The following is a 25729-nucleotide window of genomic DNA, read 5'->3' on the forward strand; positions in this document are numbered from 1 at the left end:
GAGGGTGAAGCAAAAAGAGAGGCTGCAGACTGCTAGCCCTTAGTCCAGAAGACCAACAGTTTCCAAAGACTGAAAATTAATAACAAAATTTAAACATGGGGATGCAAATCCCAATTCTCAGAAAATAAAAGCCTAGAAAACAGAAAAAGGACTTTAAGATAAATACACCCGGAGTGAACCAGTAATTAATAATCTACAACCAAATGCTCAAGGAATCTTACTAGATCAAAGAGTACCAGGTAAAAATAAGATGGGAGTATGCCAAGTCTTCAAGCAATTACTTATCAGCATGTAATATACTGTAATAAATGTTTTGGTACATGTAATATAGTATTACATAATTATAAGATTGTAATACTTTAACTTATGGTATACACTTAATATTAACTCTACAATTAACATAATCAAATATTACATTTATTATGTAATTCATATATCTTAATAATTGGGAGCTTATTATTACTGCCAACAAAACAAAACAAAATTAATAACTTATATCCATACACATTTATTTTGCCACTCTTTTGGAGTTCAGGAATATAAGGCTTCTTATTGCTGGAGGCCCCAATCCTGGGGTTTTGCAGGCTATAATCAAGGTTGTTTTCACAGTGGGAAACTTCAGTACAAAACAATGGGCTTCCACATTCAAGCAGAGTTGAGGCAGAATTTATTTTCTTGTGGCAGGAGATTGGTTGAAAGTCCTGGTTTTTGCTGGTCATTGGTTGAAGACCAATCTCAGATCTGAGAAGTCATTCACTATTTCTTGTATTGTGGGCTTCCTTGTTACTTCTGTTTGTCTCAAGCCAACCAAAATAGTTCTTGCTTTAGCATGTCTTATAATGTGATGAGGTAATGGCATTCCATCACCTTTCCCAAATAGAATAACATAGTCAGGGGTTATGGCCTCTATCAACTTTGCAAATGCTGTTGATGCTATTTGCAATGAATAAATGACTACCGTGAATAGTTTCTGATTATCCGTGTTGTAGAATTACTTTTTGCTCTCCTTCAATTCAAAAAGTTGAATCAGTAACCTCCATTGTGAGCATAATTAAGATTAAATGATCTTCCAAGCATGGGTCTCTCTAAGAACATGCAGTTCTTCCCTCACAAATAGGAGGGGAGAATACAAGTTGGTAACTATTGAGGTGTCACCATACGGTCAGTCTGTCTCATTATTACTGAAAGATATTCACCTGCTTGTAGAAAGAGAGTGCCTTTAATTTTGCAAATATTCTTCCATCATTCTAATGAGGTCTTGGTAGACTTCCAAGGGAGCATCCTGTCCAAGGTAAAAATCCAAGTGATTGTAGTGTGGGATCTTCTTGTAGTAGATAAGATTGGTGACCTTAGGGAGCAGATTTTCAGTGTCCTTGGCATCTGCCACAAAATCCTGTCCTCCACTCCACATTGCTGTTGGGACCTGCATCTTAGTGATGTTGTACACAGGCGGCGTAAGCTAAATGAAGTGAGGAAGAGAGAGAACTATATTATGGAAATAAATAAAACCATTTGATATTGAGCCTACTTTTCAATCCTAGTCTGTTGAACTTAATGATATATAAACATGGAAATAATCTGTTAGTCAGTTCTCCACTGCTGTGAAAAAAAAATGTCTTAGAATAACCACAAAATAAGAAAGGCATGCTCTTGGAATTTCAGAGATTATAGTACCTGGTTGTGTGTCTTGTTTACTTTTAGGCCTGTTATGACTACAGTTCATCATGACAAGAATCAAAGAAAGCATGTTTATGCAATAGTGCGTTAGGAAAACAAAGAAGAGCCATCACACTCCTGACTTGTATTATGGGGCAGATACCAAAGGGTACTTGAGGAAGAGTGTTTCTCTAAATAGAAAGGATTTCTCTTTCTCATAGAGCTTGACCTGAGAGTGTGTCCTTTTCAATTATTACTGGGTAGAATAAACATCTGTCTCATATATAGAAATCTGGGCTCAGTGGCTGTTTTGACACTTGGGCATCAGCAAGTTTTTCAGAGAACATTTATACCAATATATGCAAACAAACACTTGAAATATGTTTAAAGGGATTTATCTTTACACAGAAATAGTGTGGCATAGAGCTAAAACCCAGCAAACTTTTCTTATACATTACTCTTTTTAATGATCTAATTCACACACTGGTTTAAATGACCACGTAACTTCAGTTTGTCCTTCTGTGGCCAGAAGACCAACCACGGTGACTCAGTACCATAAGGAACAAAGGTGAAGACCTCAAGGACCCATGAAAGTTTTTTTTTATTATTAGCTTAATAGAATTCTGCTTGGGGAAGATCATGATAAGATGCTGAGCATCTCAAGTTCTCTTCAAAAACTGATACTCAGGCAAAGCTCACTGGTAGAGGAAGCTTGAGGGTTACTTTGAGTTGATGATCTGGTGCCTGAGAGTCTGAACGCATAAATGTTAAAAGTTTATCATCCCTCTCACCTATTAGTGGGGGGTGTCTTAGAATGTGATAAAGGAAAATTGGTAGTTCTGAGAAAGCACCATAGCAGGTAGAGAAGGGAGTGAGTGTAGGTTGTCATTTTCTAGTGTGCAAGGGGAAGGGGGTTCCAAAGCCTGGCACAATATCCCAAATGAACAGTCAAACTAGGGAGGGTGGGAGCTGGTTTTTCCTGACTGTTATTTTCTTAGGATCAGGGTACAAGGCACAGTTAGTTGCAAAGATAGAGCACAATGAAGATTGGGAAAACAAAAACAAAAAACAAGAAAATGTGAAGGTATCAACAGACACAGGCAAGCTATTAGAAACAAAGTGTGACCCATAGTCTCTTCAGCTAGAATTCCTTTACTTCAGGGAAATGATTACTCTGCTATGAAGGCAGGCATTGAGGAAACAGCAAATCAAATATGAATATTAGGTTTCAGCTTTAAATGGTATCTGATAACTTTTGCCAAGTCTTTTTAGTTTATTTTTAACCTGACAGTGAGATTTATGTGTATTAATTTAGAAATTGTGCTTCCTTAGCAATGAAGGATCACTAGTGATTTATGTCAGTAATTACACCCATATGATTTATGGTGTCATTGAGCCTAGTTGTGACAAATGTTACTGCCTTTTAAATATGCATAGTTCTCCTCCTTCTCCTTCTTCTTTTTCTTCTTCCTTCTTTTTCCCTTCCTCCTCATCCTCCCCCACATCCTCTCCCCTTCCTCCTTCTTCTCTTGAGACAGGGCTTCTCTGTGAAACAGTCCAGGATATCCTGATATCCTGGAAGTCATTCTGAAGACTAGGCTGGCCTCAAACATAGTTCGTCTTCTGTTGGAGTTTCCACCAAATGTTTTAAGCACATTATCCATATCTGAACCTCTGTCACCATATACATAATGATTTTTATTCTATTTGTAAATACAAAGATGAAGGTGATAGCTCTGACACCACTTTCATCCAAGTCTCCTAGCTCATAATGTGTGATCAGCATCTAAAATGCTCTTCTGAAAGAACCACAAACTCTTGGTGGAAGAAGAAAAGTGGTCATCAAAAGAGAAAACGGCAGCTTGACAGGATGTGTTTGGTACCTGTCCCTGCATCCAAGCCCATGTTCATTCAAGTATAGAAGTTTGGGAAGACAACCACATTTTTGAAAACATTGAAAATATAAATGTTCTCTATACTATTTATTCTTTGCAGTTTTAAAAGGCTGATGACAATGTTTTATGTTTTTATGTTTTATCTCAGTCTGCCATCAGGAAGTCAAACAATTATTGAGTCTCTCAACATAGTTGAAAAAAGTCCCAGTAAACAACAGCATATGTTGTTTTTAGTGTGGGATAGTCATTTTCATAGATGATGTAAAGAGATATCTTAACATTGTATTATCCATTAGATAGTATCAGTTCTCTCTAAAGGTGGCAATTTCTGATTGATGTGTCTTAAATGATCCATATATTAGTTTTTTTTTTCCAGTAATGAAGGACACCCTGAGGAACTATTAAAGCAATGCTAGTCAAATTGGGTGAAGATCTGCTTTAGAAATGGGGTCATGTTTTCTAATTCTATCTTTCAAACAGTGTTAATGAAATATTGAGAGCTCTTGTTTTTTTTTCCAGTGAAACAACAGAGAAAGAAAAATAGAGAAATAAATTTAGATCCAGAAATCTTTGAATCTTTGAGTCATATTCTAGTTATTTGGCCATTTACTTCCTTGAGCCTGTAGGACAATTTTTTTTTTTTGCTCCAGTGACCATTGTGAGGATCAGAAACAACTAAGCACATAGTAAAGCCCAGGAAGCATTATGTGCTAACAGTAATATGCAATGTCTATCATAGCAAATACAGAGTAGTAAGCACTTAAATACTTGAGTGGAAGCTGTTCTCACTGGTTCATTGCAGCACACCACTGGTTATTATTATCATCAGTGTTACCTACCTGATTGAAATGCATCATGTTCTGGTCAGGATTGCCCCAGTCAAAAGCTTGGAATTGACCAGAATTGACAGCCTACAATTTAAAAAAGAAAAAAAAAACACATTAAAATGACATAAGTAGACAATGTACATTTAAAATCAATGAGCAAGAAATACACAAAGAAGGTTGGTAATATACCCACTCATTAGAACTGATCAATAATGAAAATAGATAATGTTTCATAGAACTAATGTATCCTTTATAACTACCTCCCACATCTTTTGAATGAAAATCTTCATATAACAAAGCTTTCAAATGTTAGATTATGCAATGAATTTCAGGAATTTATGTTTATAAACTTCTATATGTTTACAGAAGTTTTGGCCACACATTTCCAACACTAAAAATGACTATGGCTGTTAATAAACAACACTTTACTATCCCCCAACAAGTGCTCTTATGCTATTATGAATTCATTCCCTATTACTAAACATTTTTTGTCATCTTTAGGGAAAAAAATCAGCAAATGTAGGCTGCTCCTTGTTTCTGTGCAGGACCAAGCCATGTGTCATGCCATGCTGTAAGAGCTATGAGCTGAGTGTTGGAAACAGTGGCAATGACTAACTTTACACATTGGTATTTGGGCGTCAAATATATGAGCAGAAGTATTCAGACATTTGCAGTTTCCTTGATTCTGTTATTTGCCACTTGTCACCCTTGCTGAATTAAAGAGGCAGATACTCTACATTTGTATCAAGGATTAAATTATCCTCAGAATAAAGTGAGAACTTCTCTTCCCTTAGCTTATAACTTACAATTTTATCCACTCATAGTTTTAATCCTTTCTGTTAGAATATTTACTTCCATAACATTTTATACATATATATATATATATATATATATATAATCATATATACACATTATATTTATGACTTTGTATTTAGATATGTAACTATCTATTATACATAAAGTTATAGAATATATAAAATGTTATGGAACTAAAAATATGTGTGTGTGATACATTAAAATCCCACACAGTTTAAGCAGTGAGAGGCAACAGAGAATATTATTTAGAATCTGGATTCTAGTGCCTAATAAGATTGTTTTATATCCAGACTTGAGTGATGACTCAATCTGCTAAGCAGGGAAAGATATTTGTGAGTTATGAGTAATGACAGTATTCTTCCAACTGGACTGCAAGATTAAGTAGGAAGATGTACATATAGCCTCCAGTCCCTGGTAATGTGCAACAGAGTGTCTTTCACCAGCATCACTACAAGTCAAGTGTGTTTTGTTTGAAACCCTTGAAACCAGCTATGCTCTTGATTTCAGAGTTTTAAAAATTATTTTTTTTTATTTTGGAATATTTGCATGGATTTTATAAATTGAGCGTGCCTAATCTGAAAATCCCCAATCTACCCTGCTCCAGATTGTAAAGCTTTTTGAGCATGAGTGCTGGATTAGAGAAATCCACATAGTACTATAGTTAGATAAGCAGCAGCATCCTTAACTTAACTGTCTGTATACATTATGAACAAACATTTGCACCCCCATTGTTCTCTCATTTCTGCCAAAGGAAAGAGTTTAACTGTAGATGCATACGAGTTTAAATGTAGATGTCTGTAGCATTTGTAGAATAGGGATGTAAGTGTCATTCATTTATGTGAATCAGTGAGATGAAAGAAATAATATACGAAGAGCAAGAAGAACATGCAGTAAGTGTTCAAGAACTATAAAAGTGAATTTACGTTTTCTGGTAGACCAGGACAATTATAGGTTCTACCCTTGTCTTCATCAGTAGTGGGTTCCATGCTCAAACAGCCTTTATTCATAGAAACACAAAGTCTATCTACCCAGCAGTAAAACTACCAACCTTTCCAGAAACTTCAGTGTTTTTCTTACTATCTGTAACAAATTCTTATTTTCAGCTTTAAAGCAGGCTACAAGATAATAGTTAATGCAAATTATTATTAAATGTTAATTACTTTCTCCCATTAACTCATTTTCTCTCATACACAGGTAGATGGGATTATGCTTCTTTTGTTCAATATATATATATATATATATATATATATATATATATATATATATATATATATATATAGCTGTTGGCCTGTTACTAGCATTTCTTATTGGCTAGCTCTGACTTAAATGTTAACCCATTTCTATTAATATATTAATCTAAGTATTTCCATGTGGTCTTATCTTACCAGAGAGAGTGTCGGGACCTCTGTTCTCTTGGTCCTACATGTTGAATTTTCTCCTACCTCTCCCTGAATCTTCCTTGTCTCCTAGTCCCTTCTATCTTGCTTTCCTATTGGCCACCAGTGCCTTATTCATAAACCAATAAGAGAAACATTTACAGAATGACATCTCTTATAATCTCCTCTTTTCTGTCTAAAATAAAAGAAGGGTTTTAGCTATAAAATAGTAAAATATATAACAAAGCAATTATCAAATAAGAACCATAGTTAACAATATTTAGTCCATTAACATTTAGCAAGATTTAAAGAAAATATGTTCCCATCAACTATCCTAACTTTGTGAGTCTAAAGTCTTATATGTATCTTATCTTTAATCTTAACTAAGGAAAACTATAACCATAGTACCATGTACATATAGCATCATCATAGGCCAGAAGAGGGCTGGGTCTGAAGCTACTGACAGCTGAGAACCACCATTTTGTATATTAGGAATTAGATCAGGGCCCCCTGTGAGATCAATGTTCTTTACTGCTGGACCTTCTTTCTAGCCCCCAACTTTTATTATAAACATTTTTATTTCATTGGGTATGTGTTCAATTTTTTTTGTAAAAGGATGGGACTGAAGTGACTCATCAGTAATACAGACAAAATTATACAAAGTACTAATTGAACATACATGCACATCTTTGCTCAGAAAGTTGTACAACTTAATCGAACTTGATTTATCTCTGAACTTACTGGATGGATATTGAGTAATCTCATTAAACAAAATTGTAACTGTGGGCAAACCCACAGACTGTTTGTCTATTTCAATCCCTCCCTAACATTCCCTTTGTTCAGAATAAAGCGTTCTTTCTGCACCCTGAAATGCCCCATGGGCTAACTGGAAGATGAACAGGTCTTTCTGGAATAGGTTGTATCATTTTACATGAAGTTGTACCAAAGATAATGATTTCCCAGAAGAGGAAATACAGGCCTTCCCCAAACAATCGAGGGAGGAATCAAAGGATGAGAACTCATTCAGAGTATGTGCAAAGCAGGCTCCCAACCTAGGCACTGAAGACATGGAGAATAGATAGATGGGAGCGAAGGTAATCACAGAGAGGAATTGGTGCTGATCCTAGAAGCATCACCATGACAGGCAGGTACCTTCGGGCCCTGCACGGAGCATTTTGGGCGTGCCCCTCAAGGATTTTGCAGACATTTGGGTATGTCAGTCAGGGAGAGAGAATTTGTACCTGGGCCCAGTGCAGCATGTTCTGAACAGATGTTCCTGCTTGACTGTGTGCCATATAAACATCCAAGCGACTCTGTAAAGAGATCATTTCTCATCTGGAGGCTACTCATAACACACATGCAGACATTTGAGAAACACTTCAACTCTCTATGCATGAAAATAACTATTATATTTAGGGAAATTATATCTTTATGAACATATCAACCAAAGAAGCCCATCTTTTAAGAGCCAGCCCACTGAGGACACCTGACTCGTTGAATACAGAAGGCTATGTAGCCTTTCTTTCAGAGCTCACCTCATACATTCAAGAGGTTAAATACTTTAATGACTCTCTCCTCTGCTTTGTGTATAAATATGACATTAAGGTAAAACTTTGAGGTGCAGGAGAGATAGCTCAATGGTTAAGAGCAATGACTGGTTTTGAAAAGGACCTGAATTCAATTCTCAGCACCCACACAGCAGCTCGCAACTGTTTATAATGCCAGTTCCAGGGGATCTGAGGCCCTTTTTTTGCTTCTGCAAGCAGAACATGCACACGGTATACAAACATCCACATAAAATGAAAACAAATACATCTGAAAAAATAAATTTCAGAAAAAGCTTAGCTCAAAACACATTGGGAATAGATCTACATGTTTCCACAGAAGGACAGTGGTCCTCTGGATGTGCTTCACTAAAGGATCTGTTCTTCTGGATGTTATAATATCCCATAACCCAGTCATTAGCTGTCAGTGTAATATGGATTTCTCCAAAGAGAGCCTCTACTGTCAAGGGTATTGCTTTATGATCTCTCAAACATTTGAGCCAATTTGCTTAGCTCTGCTTATGTGTTGTATTTTCATCTGCATGAAATTCTTGCATCTCCATGATGAACCAGTCCAGTTTCCTTGGAGAACTAAGTTGAGAATGTGGACTAACAGTGTGGTTCAGGCATGCTTTGCATAAAACAAGCCTCTTATGCAAGCCTTGAGCCTGCCCATCACGCCTGTAATCCCCAAAACCCAGGAGACGGAGGCAGAAGTGACATGAATTCAAGGCTCATCTGGGCTACATAGTGAGTTCAAGCCCAGCCTGGGTGACTTAGTGAGAACATGCTATTTAAAAAACACAGGGAGACAAGGCTCTCGGCAGAAAGTCTGTGAGACCGATGGAGTGATATTCAGTTGTGTGCCACCTCTGTTTCAAACACTGTCCATGTCAAGCTAGGAAGCGAAGAGTAACTTCCAATCTTTCATTCCCCTCTTTGTCCCTCAAGTTAGCGAGTTGTAATTTGAAAGAAAAGGAGCCCAGTTATTCTAGAACTGAGGAAAAGAAACCCAGTAACCACCCTCTCCACACCCTTGAAATCTGAGTTTGTAGCTCTTACTGAAAAGCCAAATCCCCCCTTTCAAATAAGGGTGACTCACAAGGTAAGGATTTTCAGATGGCCCACAGGTATGGAAACTTAAAAACAAACACAAAATGCAGATTCTAGAACTACTCTCTGAGATTTTACTTCAGTGGGTCTGTAATAGCCATAATTCTAATGGAAATAAAGAAATTTTTTAAATTGTAGAATTTTAGCCAAAGAAAGAACTAGAAGCCCTGTCAGCAAAACTAATTTTTAAAAAGCTTTTGTTTCTTAATTTTTATAAAGGAGGGTCAGCTTTCAACCCTTTTTGGAGCCAGAAAGGTATTTATTACACCCCCAAAGGAAAAAAAGGAGACCATCTACTGTGTTTTCCATAAAATCCAAAGTCATCTCTCACTCCTTATGTAACAAAATCATTGTTTTCCAGAAAGTGATTACTTATACCTACCATGTTTAAGTTTGGGCGGTCAAATCCACTTAGAGAAAACATGAAGTTGCTGCATATAGGATGAAATACCTTCCGGCTGCACATTTTGGTGGCAATGAAGTGTTCAAGCAATGTGTGAGAAGAGAACATTTTGTCACCAAACAATACCTGCAAGATGGGCGGTTAAGCATTATTAAATGTCATATACATGGATGTCAACAGTGAAGAAAGCTTGTTCATCCGGACAAGGACAGGGAAGTTGACAGTACTGATCCCAGTGAAACCATGAGGCTGGTGAAATTTTATCTCTGTACTGCTCCTAACTCCACCAATGTTTTTCATGAGAACCTTTCACTGGCACATTTTGGGAATGTTCCCTTAGAGAACAGTCTACACAGGAATTAGTAAAACATTGAAAAGAGCATTTCTACGTGATTCTGGATTCTCTTTCCTGTAACTTAAGAAGAATTTACTTCCTATTTGTCTAAATTTTTGTAACTGAACAATGGGAAAATTGGCATCTCCTAAGCAGAGCCATCGTGGAGGCTATAGGTCACATTTGTAGAGTGTCTAATGAAGTTGTTAGAACCTAGCAAACAGTTTCTGAACAATAACTATTATCCTAAGTGGTGATTAAAATAGCCAATGGACCTTTCCTATCACATTCTTTTTTCTTCTTATTTTCCCAGTTCCCTCTCACTCCCTCCCTCCCATGCCCACTGAGTACCCCTCCCATCACACCACCCCCGGCAGAGGGAGGGTGATGCCTTCCAGGAGGAATCATCAAAATCTGTCAAGTCATTTGGAGTAGGAACTAGGCACTACCCTTTGCCTCTAGGTTAAGGGAGTAGCCTCCATGGGGAACGTGCTCCCAAAGTCCTTTTGTGCACCAGGGATACATCCTGGTTCTACTGTTAGAGGTCCCTTAGTCTGCTCAGGTCTTCTAACTGAGGCCCACATTCAGGGAGTCTGAGCTGGTATAATGCTGGTTTCCCAACTATCAGTCCTGGGGGTCCATGAGCTCCCCTTTGTTCAGGTCAGCTGTCTCTGTGGGTTTCTGTAGCCTGGTCTTGACCCCTTTTCTTATCACTCCTCCCTCTCTGCAACTGGATTCCAGGAGTTTGGCTCAGTGTTTAGCTGTGGGTGTCTGCTTCTGTTTCTATTAGCTACTAGATGAGGGGGTCTATGATGGCATATAAGTTAGTTATCAATCTCATTATCAGGGAAGGGCATTTAAGATAGCCTTTCCAGTGTTGCTCAGATTGTTAGTTGAGGTCACACTTATAGGTCTTTATACATGTCTCTAGAGTCTATTATGGTATCTCTTTTTTCGCTCTCGTCTATTCATCCTCCAACTCAATCTTCCTGGTCCCACATGTTCTCCACTCCTCCTCTCCTCTTTCTCCTAGCTCCCTCTCCACTTACTGCCCCCCTACTCCCAATAAGCTCAGGAGATCTTGTTCCTTTCCCCTTCTGTTTGGGACCTTGTATGAAACTCTTAGGTTCCTCCTTGTATCCTAGTTTCTCTGGTGGTGTGAATTATAGGCTGGTGATCCTTGGCTCTAAGTCTAAATTCCATATATGAGTGAATACATACCATGTTCCTCTTTTTGTGACTGGGTTACCTCACTCAGGATGGTTTCTTCAAGTGCCATCCATTTGCCTGCCATTTTCAAGATTCCATTTTTTTTTTCTGCTGAGAAGTATTCCATTGTGTAAATGTGCCACATCTTCTTTATCCATTCTTCAGCTGAGGGGCATCTAGATTGCTTCCAGTTTCTTGCTATATACAAACTTTATATTATAAACTATGAGCATAGTTGAACAGATGATGCCTTTGTTGCATGGATGTGGATCATTTGGGTATATGCCTAAGAGGGGGATTGCCAGATCCTGTGGTAGACTGATTCCCATTTTCCTGAGGAACCACCATACTGATCTTCAAAATGGCTGTATAAGTTTGCACTCCCACCAGCAGTGGAGGAGTGTTCCCCTTTCTCCACATGCTCTCCAGCATAAGCTGTCATTGGTGTTTTTGATTTTAGCCATTCTGATGAGAGTAAGATGGTATTTCAGAATTGTTTTGATTTACATTTCCATGATAGTTAAGGATGTTGACCACTTTCTTAAGTATCTTTCAGTCATTTTGGATTCCTCTATTGAGGATTCTTTATTCAGTTATGAATCCCATTTTATAGGGTTATTTGGTGTTTTGGTGACTAGTTTCTTGAATTCTTTGTACATTTTGGAGATCAGCCCTCTGTCAGATGTGGGGTTGGTGAAGATATTTTCCCAGTCTGTGGGCTGCAGTTTGTTCTTGCCAACTGTATCTTTTGCCTTGCAGAAGCTTCTCAGTTTTAGGAAGTCCCATTTATTAATTGTTGATCTCAGTCTACTGGAGTTATGTTCAAGAAGCAGTCTCCTGTACAATTTGTTCAAGGGTACCTCCCACTTTCTCTTCTAAGCAATTCAGTGTGGCTGGATTTATGTTGAGGTCTTTGATCCATTTGGGCTTGGGTTTTGTGCATGGCGATAGACGTGGGTCTATCTGCAGTCTTCTACACACATCATCCAGTTGTGCCAGCACCATTTGTTGATGATTCCTTTCCTCTTTTCATTGTATAATTTTAGCTGTTTTGTCAAAAACCAGGTGTTCATAGGTGTGTGGGTTAATATCAGGATTTTCAATTCTATTCTATTGGTCTACCTGTCTATTTTTGTGCCAATACCAAGCTGTCTTCAGGGCTATAGTCTTCTATAGTCCTGAGCTTGAAGTTGGGGATGGTAATGCCTCCTGAAGTTCCTTTAACATTCTTTCAATGCTTTTCCAGAAACAAAAGGTGCACCTGAAGCAGGGAATCCCTACTAATGAGACTATAGGCAAGTTTGCAAGTATGTTGAATGCACTTTTGAATTCTAGAAATCTATCACATCACTACACATGAAAATATTGAATCCATGTGTACATTAGTCAGATATAGCTTTTACTTTGCAATAGTGAATTTCACATTATTAAAATAAGTTACAGGAATAGGGGAAAGGATCATTTTTAGTTCTTAAAAGTTTTTAGAAACAACCATCTACTCTTAAAACTGGCACAAATTTCTTCTGAAATCCTTTATTTACTGATGTTTGCAACAAACAATAATGAAACAAAAATAATGGGCATTTACTTTCTTTGGCAAACTACAGCCAATAAATTCCTACATGGTTTAACTTCAATTCTGAATTTTAAAATGCTTCTGTATTACAGTATTGAAAGGAATCCCTGTTTAATAAAACATTTACTAGTCTAGGAAACTTTGATAGAATATTTAAAACACCATGATATAATTTCTAGACCTTTCATGTCAAAGAGTAAAAAGTGATAGAGGAGAGGAGAAAGAGGGACAAGAGAATGAAAGGGAAGGGAAGAATGACATTCAATTAAACTAGTTCCAGTGGTCAGAAGGCCATTGCAGGAATTATCTTATTCATTCTGTCCTGGTCTTCATTTTGTCACAATTACTATGCAATTCTAGTAATTACTAAATTACCAAACTATAATCCTGTATAACTGTCCCCATCATAGTTTAACAATTGTGGCAACATGTATTCATAGTGTAAATTTGTGATTAAAAAGAATATTGAAGCCTATTCAGTGTTCTAAGTATAAAAACATAAATTTCCACAAATATAAGTAACTTAACTAAAAACAAATATCTAATCTGAATAACTGAATGGATTTACATTCTATTTATCAATACCCTTTCCATCCATATATGGGAAAATGTACATGACATGAAACAGCCAGTAAATTCATGTAGTCAGGCTCAAAAATACGTGAAGGAAGATGTCATATTATCATATGGGCCTTTGTTCAATGTTGTGATAGTGAGGTTCCTCAAACACAGGAAGGGATAGCATTCAGCTCTATGGCCATTATTATGAATTTGCTTAAGGACAAATAATTACCCCTTTACCCTGACTTATAGGAGAATAAAACACAGTATTGCAGGGAGTCCAGCTCCTACTTACAGTTGGACACACTACTATGCAGTTGTAATTCCTGGAGAAGTCATAGTTGTCACATGATAATTGCCACACAGGGTCCTTTAAGATTTGTAGTACTTTTTTTTGTGTGTGTGTGAGAATTGAGCCATTTTTGTGTTTTGGAAAAAATAGCATGATGCCATATTGTGGCTGTGGGCAAGACAGATATAATGCTTATACATATCATCTCAATGACGACTTCAGTTTGACAAATTCTACCCATATATAAATGTGAACACATTGCCTGCCAAGCAGAATATTGGTTACTTCTCCAAGGAATGGTCTACTCAGCTGGACATCCTTATGTATGTATCCGTGAGTGTCCAGACCTGACTTTTTTAATGGCTGACATTAAAACATGATGAAATGAGATTTGGTAAAGTATATCCATGATCCCTGCACCTGGGAGGCAGATGTGGGAAGATAGCTACAGTCACCAAAGATAGACAGGCTCAAACCTAGCACCACTACCATCTAGACCGTTGAGAAACCCTTACATGTAAGCAGAGTCGCCATCTTCTTTTAGTTGACCAATGAGAATAAAATTGAGGTTCTGGCTTTATCACCCATTAGTGGGATTATTTGAGAATAGTTGCTCAGTTATCTAAGTCTTGGATTTTTAAGAAACGAAGAGAAATTTAACCAATGATCAGAACAGAGAAAGTAAGAAAGAAGAATATAAAGAAATAAATAGGATGTGGAAGGGCGCAGCAGTAAATAAATGCTCAGTGTTGTACGTTAAATCTAAAGTGAGCTTGATTTTAGTGACCTTAAACTATTTATTGAGCATGTTATTGGCCAAGGATGATGCTTACTCACATTATCTTGTCGGATGTTCCAGTATGGTAAATTCTACCCATTTTATAAGTGTGAAAAACACAATTTTGGATGACTGAACAGCCAACTCATAACTACAAAGGTTAGGAGGCAGATGTACAACATGAGCATAATTTTGTGTGGCTCAAATCCTCACACTTGTCCTTACGTGGACTGAGCTCAATTTAGTAGGAAAAATGTCACAATCTATTGTAGAATAGTCTTTTTGTACATTGTGGAAAGATATGCCCCTGTCATTGGCTTAATAAAAAGCTGAACAGCCAATAGCTAAGCAGGAGTTCTATAGAGGACTCTGGGTAGAAGAAGGACAGAGGCACTGGAATACAGAGTAAGCAGCATGGGGATTGAAAAGTAAAGGTAACCAAGTCATGTAAAAGAATGTAGATTAAAGGTTGTGGGTTTTATGTTATAAGAGTTAATTAGAAACAAGTTTCTATAACAGTAATATTTGCTCATGTCATGACTTAGGAGCTGCCTGGTGACTAGACAGAGAAAGGCTCACTACAAATGGTGACAAACAGGGACACATATTTCCAGGTAGGTTAACAAAGCTTCAAAATTTTTCCAAACACACAAAAAATGGAAACAAATATAATTTCCTAGTCCCCCAGTCTCTCATGCAGGCCACAGCCATTGCCTGTGGACAGGGTGCTATGAGCTAAGCTATATGATGGTTTAAGATTTTGCTTATGAAGATAGAAAAGTTTACAGATATTCAGTAAAGCATGTTCAGATGAAAAAAAATTATTTGGTATAATAAAGAAATGCAGGTTAGTAGTTAGTCACTTATAATAATCAGACTTGTAATCATATTAAGTATGTTTTCAAAGTAAAACAGATATGTTTTAGATAGATGGTCTTAAAACACTTCAAACATCCACAAAATATGGCATTTAAACTATTTTCTTAACATGGGGTTTTTCATGACAATGAGACATGTCTATTCCTGGCAGCACCAATCTACTTCATAGATCATGAGCATCGAAGAAACTCCGTATGGAGTTTGCTTTCAACTTGGCAAAACTAGCTATTTGGGCAAGAAACTGCTCTTGTTTTGACTGCTGACAGTATGCTGTGCAAACTGTACAATCAGGACACAAAGGAAAAAGACTGTTGAACTTTGCCAAGATAAGGTTAGATAATCCTTCAAAATTATAGCTTCATGGAAAAGTCTGCCAGACCTTCTGCAGGATACACAGGAAATTGACTGCTGAACTTTGCCCAAACAAGATGGGACAATACTTCAAAATTCCTGCTTCACAGAAAAGTCTGTAAGATATTCTATGCCTGTAGGTCAAAGATGGATGACCCAAAGTTACAGAAGAACTTTGGGGTGACTGTCCAGGCAGCCAGATGTCTCTGACCTTTCTACAGTTTCAGAAGTTAGATGCTCTGCATTTCATGTTTACTCAAGTAATAGTATATCCTTTGGGGCATTTGATGGAATTGAAGACTGGATAGTCATAATTACAGATTTTCTTAGTTATGATAAAAGGTAAATTAGATACAATTTGGAGTCACCAAGATGAGATAAATAATGGATTATTTTCTCTAAATTTTTCACATACTAATGGACTGGATATTGTAAATCATTCTTGATAATAGTTTTTCTTTTTTCAAGACAGAGTTTTTCTGTTTAGCTTTGGAGCTCACTCTGTGGACCAAGATGGCCTCAAACTCACATATTTCTGTCTGCCTCTGCCTTCCAAGTTCTGTGATTAAAGGTGTGTGCCACCACCACCTGGCTTTGATAATTGTTCTTATTGTATGTAGTTTTACTATGTCAGAATTCAAACCTTTTCCTTTTTATTTAGAAAAAAATGGAGAAGTGTTGTGAAATAATCTTTTTGTATACTTTGTAAAGATATGCCACCTGGTTGATTTAATAAAAAGCTGAATGGCCAATGGTTAGATAGGATTTCTAGGCAAAGAAGATGCTGGGAAATAGAAGGGCAGAGACACCAAGATGCAGAGCAAGCAGCATGGGCACTACAAATTAAAGGAAACTGAGTCATATAAAATAATGTAGATTAAAAAGATATTAATTAATTTAGGTTATAAAAGCTAATTAGAAAAAGATAAGCTATTTGTCAAGCTTTCATAATTAATAATAAGTATCCATGTCAAGATCTGGGAGCTGGCTAGGGGGACATGGAAAGTCTCACTACAGCAATCTCAAGAGCAAACACTGATAGCATATAGTCACTACATGGAATATTTTCCAGGATAAATAATAAGTTAGGTGCAACTAAAATCTTCTATGACTTTTTAAAAATTGAAAATCTTGGGCTGCAGAGATGGCTCAGTCAGTGGTCTAGAGCTCATACTGCTGTTACAGAGGACCTGAGTTTGTTTCTCAGCACCCATATCAGAAATCAAATGTCACTAACTACATGCAACTAGATACCAACATCGATACTCTAAAAGACATGTGTATGTCTAGCCAATACCAAGTAATAAAAAGAAACCTGAACAGGTCAACACTAGCTAGCAATAAGAAATTGACAAGGAATAGTCAATAATGGCAAACAATAAGTAATTGATAAAGAATAGTCTCTCATCACAGGAAAGCTCATGACCAATGGTTTCACTGGTGAATTCTGCCAAGCACTCATAGAGGAGCTAATACGAAAATTTCTAAAATTATTCAAATTAAAAAAGGAGGTTCCCAAATTCATTCTATGTAGCCAATATTATCCTGATATGCAAACCAGACAAGGTAGTAACAAAACCAGAAAATTATTCCCAGATGAAATATCCACAATACAGAATGTAGTAAGCCAAATATAACCCATTAAAAGATAAATTGTCCCAATCAAATGGAATTCATTAAAAAGATGTAAGGGTGGTTCAAAATATGGAAATAAAACTCAACAGAGTGAAAGACAAAAACAACACCAATAGCAATAAAAACAAACAAGCATATTAGTGGTCTAGTGAGATGTCTCAGCATGGGAGAGCACTTGTTCAAACCTAGTGACATGAATTTGATCCCTGGAACATATGTCATATTAGAAGAAGAGAACCAACTCCACAAAGTTGTCCTCAAACCAACCCATATGCAGTTCATGTCCCTCCAATAATAAATTACAAAAACACATTATCACTTCAATAGATGCGGTAAAGTTTTTGATAAGCTTGAACATTCTTTCCTATAAAGACTATGAACAAATTGGTATGAGAGAGATGTATCTCAAACATAATCAAATATTAATCACACAACTAGCGATATCACAAATGGGAAAGGTGGCAAGCTCTTTAAGATCAGAGAAAAAATAAAGTTGTCACACTCATCATAATATACAAACCAGGAGTGGAAGTCCTCACTGGAGCAATAAGGCAGAAAAAAGAAGCAAATGGCATTGTCTGCTTACTTACTATCTATCTTTATTTATTGAGAATGGTGTTTGCTACATAGATCAATTTGAACTCAAATTTAGTATATAGCCAAGCACTGACCACGCCCATTGGGGGGTGGAGCCATGGGCGGAAGTGACCTGTGGAAGGAGGTCGGAGGGGGCCAGGAAAGGCTCTCTCTTTCTAAACAACTGGCCTTTAACTCACCATCCCCTGACTCAGACTCCTGACTTCTGGGATTATAGATATACACCACCACACCTGACCTTGCCTACAATTTTGAAAGAAGAAATTCAACTTGTCACCATTTTATACAGTATGATCATACATATAGGAAACTCCAAAGATTACCCCCAAACTACTAAAACTAATAAGTAGATTTGATAAAGTTGTAGGATCTAAAATTAATATGTGGACATCAACAGCATTTCTATACACTCATACAAAATTATCCACAAAGGAAATAAAGAAAGCACTCCCATTTAGGATAACTATAAAAAATAAGGGACCTCTGACAGTGGAACCAGGGTGTATCCCTGGGGCACAAAAGGACTTTGGGAGCACATTCCCCATGGAGAGATACTCCCTTAGCCTAGAGACAGGAGGGAGGGCCTAGACCCTACTCCAAATGACTTGACAGATTTTATTGATCCCTCTCAGAAGACATCACCCTCCCTGTGGAGTGGTGTGTGGGGGGGAGGGACAGAAGGGGAATTGGGGGGCATGGGAGGGAGGGAGAGGGAACTGGAACTTATATGTAAAATAAGAAAAAAATTTATATATACATATATATATATCATAAAATGAAATATTTTGGAATAAATTAACCAGAAGCAAAATTTTCTACAATGAGAACTCTGAAACAGATGAAAACAATCAAAGAGAACATAAAACTCAAGCATGCCATGTGCATATATTAAGACCCCATTAAAATAGTTGAAATGTAATTTTGTTTTTAAAAATACCCATCTTATCTTCATAGAATAAGAAACACATCCTAAAACTCATATGGAACCAGAACATCTAGAACAATATTGAGCAAAAAGAATGAAGTTGAAGACATGGTACCCAATTTAGTGATGTAATACAAAGCTGCACTGACAGAAATATCATGGCATTATCACACAAAAAAATACACACAGGCCAATGGAACTATATATATTATAGCCACATGAGACAGCCAAATGGGCTAGGAACACACACACACACACACACACACACACACACACACACACACACACACACACTGGGAAAGTTGCAGCCTCTTCAATAAACCACGCTGCAAAGATTAGATGTACATGTGTAAAAAGTCTGAAGGTAGTAAACTAAATTTGCAAAACCTGAGACTCACAGAAAAAAGTAGAGGAAAAGTGTTTGTGGATTTTGGAATTATCTAGGAATTTGTAATATATAAGACTACTGCATTATCGGAAACAAAAGCAAAAGTAGTTAGACAGGACCTCATAAAACTAGGAAGCTTTGGAGTAGCAAAGGAAACAAGGAATGGCCACATGGAAAGGGAAAGAATATAGGCAAATTACACATCTGATGGGGTTGATGTTCAAAATGTGTAAGGGGCTCAGCTTAGTAGCATAAAAATCTGATTAGAAATGGGAGATAGAATTAAATAGGTATTTCTCAAAAGAAGATGCATAAGCAGTCCTCAAGTGTGTGGAAAATAAATGCTCAGCCATCACCATGAAAACACAACAAAACCACAGGAGTTACGTCACTCTAGTTAGAGAAACTTTTACCAAAAGTACTACAGATAACAGGCATTTGAGATGTGAGGAACAGAGAACTCTACCCATAACAGGCATTTAAGATATGAGGAACAGGGAACTCTACATATAATCGGCATTTAAGATGTGAGGAAAAGGGAACTCTGCTCATAACAGGCATTTAAGATGTGGGGCATAGTGAACTCTACAGATAACAGGTAGTCAATATGCGGGGAAACAGAACTCTACAGATAACAGGCATTAAAGATGTGGGGAAAAGAGAACTCTACAGATAACAAGTAGTGAATATGTGAGGAAAGGGAACTCTACAGATGTAACAGGTAATGAAAACGTGGAGAAAGGTAACTGAAGCTGGAACGAGGAGAATAAGATTCCTCAGAAATATCCAGTAGGGTCTCACTTTAGTTGTGTTTGCGAGGTAAGGTTGAGGGATAGATGTTCTGTAGTTAGAGATGACTATGGAGCAGAACACATCAGGACTAGCTCCTGCTGATAAGATACTGAACCATCAGCAAACCTGTATGTAACTTTTGATCACTTTTTACATCATCAAAATTTTTAAAATGTCACATGTCAGCCTAGCAGTGGTGGCACATACCTTTAATTCCAGCACTCAAGAGGCAAAGGCAGGTAGATCTCTGTGAGTTTGAGGCCGGCCTCAAGACAGAGAAACCCTGTCTTGAAAAACAAAAACAAACAAGCAAAAAATGCCACATGCCTTCTCTTGATATCTGTGGAAACAGGGAGACTTCCAGTTCCTTCTCCCTTAAACCCAAGGAACTTACATACCTTGACAGCTTGCCTGGAAAGAGTGGTTAATTTTTTCATGGGACTTCTAGTGTACTTTACGGTGACCACTGGAGCAAGTGCAAAAAATATCTTAATCTTTTTAGCCAGTTCTGGATTTGTTGAGAATGCTATGAATGCTGCAGAAAAAGAAGACGTTAGCTCACATAAACTTCCAATTATCTCTTTGTCACAAATCACTCTAAAGGTAGCTACATAGAACACAAAACAAAACAAAACAGGGAGCACTGTTTATGGGGAGGGATTTTAAATTTCTCAAGGGTAGAGTGGGCTCTTTCTTGTAGAGTGCAAGTGTGCTTGTATAGAGAGTGTTGAAGAGAAGGTTCAGTCACATTCTGTGGAGTATGTATCTTCAACTCCAGAGACCAGGATAGCCGAACCTTGGTTCAGCAATATAAAACCAAGTGATCATCTTGGCTTCTAATTCAATAACTGTGAAAGTTACCTCCTTTGTATCAATCTCAGTTTCTTCAAGATAGAAATAAGGATGATATAATCTTCAGATAATGACTGTTACATGTATCTATGAGATTACACAGACATGCACATATATGTACATAGTTTCATATATGTTAAAGTACTACATAAAAATACATGAAAAAAATAAATCTTAAAGTGTAACTTGTTATTTTTACTCTTTGAAAAAAATTTTCTGAACTTAATAATCTAAGAAATCTGGATATTGTGGTCCCAAATGTATGTTTTTCAACAAGGGAGAACAGCCAGAAGTACCTATGGCTCTGTCCTAGCTCAGTCCATTGCCTCCCCAGCAAGAAAAGCCACACTGACCCTAACATATAATCAGTTTCATAATTCTATGCTTTTAATTTGGTGTCTTCCTCTAGACTGTCAGATTCCTTAGAATATAACCTGGGATCTTGTTTGCTGAGAACATAAATTAAGTCCTATTAACCTCCAAATTCAGTGTCTTGTTTTATTTTTTCTTCAGGAACTACCTAGAGGAAATGGTTTCCTAAAGCCCCACACACCTGAGACTACAGAGAATAACCAAACATAGAAACAAATAAGCAAACAACCCAACCCCTCCAACAAACACAAAAGAAAATCCCTCACATCATCTGATTGCACCTCCCCAAACACACCTATAGTGGTACCCTGTGAGTGGCCCACATAGAAGAGTTGCTTCTGTCCACTTTTCTCCAAGATTAGATTAATTGTGGCTGGAAGATCATATTTAGCCATCTCATCCAAACTGCCAAAGAAAAGGAATTAGAAAAGGTAAGTGGTTATGAGACCTGCAACATTTGCAAGGATTTCTTGTAGACATAGATACTCAGCTTTGGCTCTACATGAGAGGACAGTGTGTCTGGACAACTTTTCAGGTTGTTGTCTTCACATCATCACTGCAATGGCACCACTGCCAGGAAACTGGAATAAAAAGGGTCTGGTGTGAAAGCCTACTGATAAGTGTTCCATGAGGCTGTCATAGCCCATTCATCCCAGAGAAGATTTAAGAAATATCTATTGACTTCCAGAAAGAATGCAGGAATAAGGCCATGGGACAACTCCCTGTGACTAGCAAGTCAGGCATCAGGAACAACTCTCTGCTACTTTGCCACATTTGGATAAGTACAAACCCTACCCCCACCCCCACCCCCAAGTCAGTCACATCAGGTCAGAAATGGCTTTAAAGACAAGCAGCAATGCAGCAATTAGAGAGTATCTTTTCAGGTTGAAGAAAACCTGAGTGGGGAGAAATTCTAGTTTCCTTCTTATAGATTCCATTCTGGACAAAGAGGGGAAACCAAGAAGAATTTGTGCTTGTGAGTAAGCACTTCATTCACACACAGGCTTCTCTTACCTGAAGGCCCAATATTGAGGTGACTTGGGGGACAACCTCAGGTGTTTTCTGGACCAGGTGTTTCCTCGGCTGTTCCCCAACCACACATCATAACCACTATCAGCCAGAAGAAAAGCCAAGCTGTTGTTGGGCAAGTTGCAAATCCAGTTGGTGGCAGATGCAGCTAAGCCATGCTGCAGATACACAACTGCTTTTGGAACTGAAAAAGAGACAACAAAATTTCTTTCCCTGACCCCTTCAGCCTATTTGCAAACCCTGTTTTCTAACTTCTTCACATATAGTCAGGGTTACAAGATGAAATTTTGTGTCAGGAAAGCCCAGGGTTCAGTCTCTTAGACTCTTGGACATGTGACTAAGTCCTACTTTCCCCATTCATAAGGTGAAGACTATGTGTAATGTACTATGCCTCCTAGATGTTTGTTAGAACCATATTTTTCTGGTTCAAACATCTATCTTGATGTGTTTGTATGTGCTTCATTTTATTTATATACTAGCAAATGTTCTCTCATAGGAGAGGTTTAAACATTCAATTAAAAATTAAGCATAAAAGACTTCAGAGTAAAAAATAAATATCAGCTCTACTATTATTTTCATTCATATTATTTCTTCAGAAGCATCTTACCAGGAGCTGGAGAGATGGCTCCGAGGTTTAGAGCGCTAGTTGCTCTTGCAGAGGATCAGGGTTTGATTCCCAGCACCCACACAGCAGATTTCAACTATGTATAACACTAGGACCAGGGGATCTGACACCATCCTCTGGCCTCCACAGGCACCAGGCACACACGGGGGGCATGGACATAAATGCAGGAAAAATGTTCATATATAAAAAATAAATCTAATCAAAAGAAACATCTTATTAAAAGTTCTAGGCTTTCCTGAAATAAGTCAAATGATAAAGTTGCCCAGTGGTCAGCAAATATTAAAAAAAAATGACAACTTTCTTATCACTGAAAGCAGTAAAGTGTTCCTTCTAAATGGGTTATTACTGTTCCCTACACACAGCAGAGAGCTGGAAAGAGCTCTTTAAAGAGTCGAGAGGACAGCATTAGTGGGATCAAACTTGCTTAAAAGAATAAAATCACACTGATTTGCCTGGGGATGGGATTATACATTAGCTAGCTCAATTACCATGTATTACAATAGATGAGATTATGTCCAAATCTGGATTTGAATATCATTAAAGCTAAGAAAAGTTTTCAGGTGACGTATGTTTGGAAGGCAACTGATTACATTTAGCTTGTCAGTGAGTTCATTATTATTGCGGTAAATAAGGATCAGGATAAACAAATAGGCCGAATAGATGTTTATTCAGGGAGAAATAACTTACAACCTAGACAGATGAACACCAGGAAATTCAACCCGATCCTCTCCTGTCTGAGTCACGCCAGAAAGAGAGCGCCTTCCTGGCCCCCTCCTACCTCCTTCCACAGGTCACTTCCGCCCATGGCTCCACCCCCCAATGGGCGTGGTCAGTGCTACAGAAGGACTATCTTCATTATGGCAATTATGACTCCTGGGTTTCTAACCTATACACCTACTAAAGGGAAGAGGATACACTACCTTTTGCTTACTTATTTATTTATATAGTTAGAGAAAGAAAGACATGGAGAAAGGGAAATACCAAGCAAGCAACATTTATAAAAATGGCAAAATGTTTTTTTAAAAGTTGTGTAAATTAAATAGAGGTAAGGATGCCTTTCCTTCTCTGATAAAAATGAATATGACCCATTGCAGACAGATAGCTTCCCTGCTCCTGCCAGGACGCCTAGGCATCTCTATTTCAGGCATTTTGATTTCAAAGCAAAGTAAATCATACCTGTTTTCCTTGAACATCCTTTGCCATGGGGAATCCGGTAAATCCCAAGGACATAACCATCCTCTGTTACAACATCGTATTCTTCATAAGGATAGCCCCAGTAAGAAATTAGTTGACTCTGAAAGGGAGGAAGGAAAAATACATACCCATAATTCAATTTGCTTTTTATGTATTCATTGCAATATAGTTTTTGTAATTTCTTGTAATATCAACCTACTGTTCACCAACCTACATGTTAGGCAATAGCATATAGCAGGAAAAAAGTATATTTCAGGAAGGGACTGAATGCAAAGGGGTAATGTAACAGTGGAGTGACTCAACATTTACCATCCTCAGGATGGTATCTAGATATGCTGTGGGCCCAGTGTTACTAATCCTGGTAGTTCACTATTAAAGTGTTTTGGCAACAAGAAATATAAATAGTTGACTAATGAGAGAAACCACAGAAGACTGGGAGGTGTCTTTCAGCTAATGATAAGTGAGCTCCTACCAATTTGGCTCCAAGGGGATATGAAAGGAAGTGGTTATTAGGATCCAGGAAGGAAAAGGGAAGGACCACATCAATGGAGATGACTAACTAAGGTAACTTCTCAAGGCAGAGCAAGGGCAATTGAAAACAGAAACAGAAACAAAAGACCAAAACACTCTATCTCACTCTTCTCTTTCTTTCTATCCCCTGATCAAGATTTTCAATGGGTAATTGGTTACTAAAAATAAATCTGGGGAACATTTAGATCTAGCCCTTATAGGCAAACCTTTCAGAGAGAATGAAAAGTAGAAACATAAAACGAGTTAGAAGGGCCAGCAGAAACTACTCTATCCACAGACATGCACAGAGGCAGAGGCATTTGCTCTATTTCATCAATCCATTTATTTGTTTGTTTATTTATTTATCTTATTTTACATATCGATTCTAGTTCCCTCTCCCTCCCTCTCTCCATCCTCTCATGCCACCCACAACCACCCTCCCATCCCATTCACCCGCCCTCACTCCACAGGGAGGGTGATCCTTTTAAGAAGTGTTTGCAATAGAAATGTTCACATTTTAGAATTGAGAAAACTGGAGATAGGAAAGTTAGTGACTTATCCAAGATAATACATTAGGAAGAGAAAGATGTTCAACTAAGGTAAGTTTAGCTCCAAAGTCTATACCTGTGTCACAAGGTTACACTTTGTTCCTGTGAAGTACACAGTCTATGTTTGAGTATGCTAGTCCTTTGGACTTAAAGGTACATAAACCAACCTTGGCTTATTCAACCTCAAAAGTACACTGGTGTAGCTCACAAAACCATGAAGACAGCATACACAAAGCCTCAGGAAGAATTCTAGGGTATGCAACAATTGTTCACCAGAATAAATCCTGAACCTCCTCTTCAGGAAGCCACCACTTAAAAAACAGGCAAACAAACAACAGCATCAACAAAAACCCACCACGATTGTTGCTCCAATGTGGCTCAGAGCTTTCAATTCCAGGATTAGTTAGTTTTGGTGAGCACACAACAGAAAGTTCAAATTTAGTCATTAGAAAAACTCATGATACACAACTTATACCTAAAATAGTGAGAACTTAGTAATTTGTTATCCAGTTTTGTTTTTGTTTTCTGAATGAATGACTTACAATGTTCATATTGGCTTCAGGATTTGTGATGCTCTCTTGCTTATAGCCACACATGGGTCCAGGAAGAAGCACACAGCATGCTGCTGCTAAAAGCCACCACATTTTGGAGT

The 25729-nt window shown here is 37.7% G+C and overlaps 1 protein-coding gene across 1 annotated transcript; it reads right to left on the reverse strand.

Moving 5' to 3' along the window:
• Positions 1–1200: 1200 nt before the first annotated feature.
• On the reverse strand, positions 1201–25729 carry Lipk (lipase family member K). Its single transcript, XM_051199683.1, has 9 exons — positions 25620–25729; positions 24002–24119; positions 22186–22384; positions 21467–21576; positions 20346–20482; positions 9610–9756; positions 7812–7883; positions 4391–4462; positions 1201–1459 (listed from the first exon to the last, which is right to left on the reverse strand). The coding sequence occupies exons 1-9, from the start codon at positions 25719–25721 to the stop codon at positions 1220–1222; spliced, it is 1197 nt and encodes a 398-aa protein (XP_051055640.1). The 5' UTR covers positions 25722–25729; the 3' UTR covers positions 1201–1219.

The sequence above is a fragment of the Phodopus roborovskii genome, unplaced genomic scaffold (genome assembly GCF_943737965.1).
Source record: "Phodopus roborovskii unplaced genomic scaffold, PHOROB, whole genome shotgun sequence".
Classification (NCBI taxonomy): domain Eukaryota; kingdom Metazoa; phylum Chordata; class Mammalia; order Rodentia; family Cricetidae; genus Phodopus; species Phodopus roborovskii.

What these genes read in the sequence shown, in the direction of transcription:
- Lipk (XM_051199683.1), bottom strand. Translation starts at nt 25,721, where the DNA reads ATGTGGTGGCTTTTAGCAGCAGCATGCTGTGTGCTTCTTCCTGGACCC. An exon ending in ACCGCCCAAACTTAAACATG is followed by an intron (nt 7,884 to 9,609) that starts GTAGGTATAAGT and finishes ATCTCTTTACAG; the next exon opens with AGTCGCTTGGATGTTTATAT. An exon ending in ACATGCTGCACTGGGCCCAG is followed by an intron (nt 4,463 to 7,811) that starts GTACAAATTCTC and finishes TTTAAATTGTAG; the next exon opens with GCTGTCAATTCTGGTCAATT.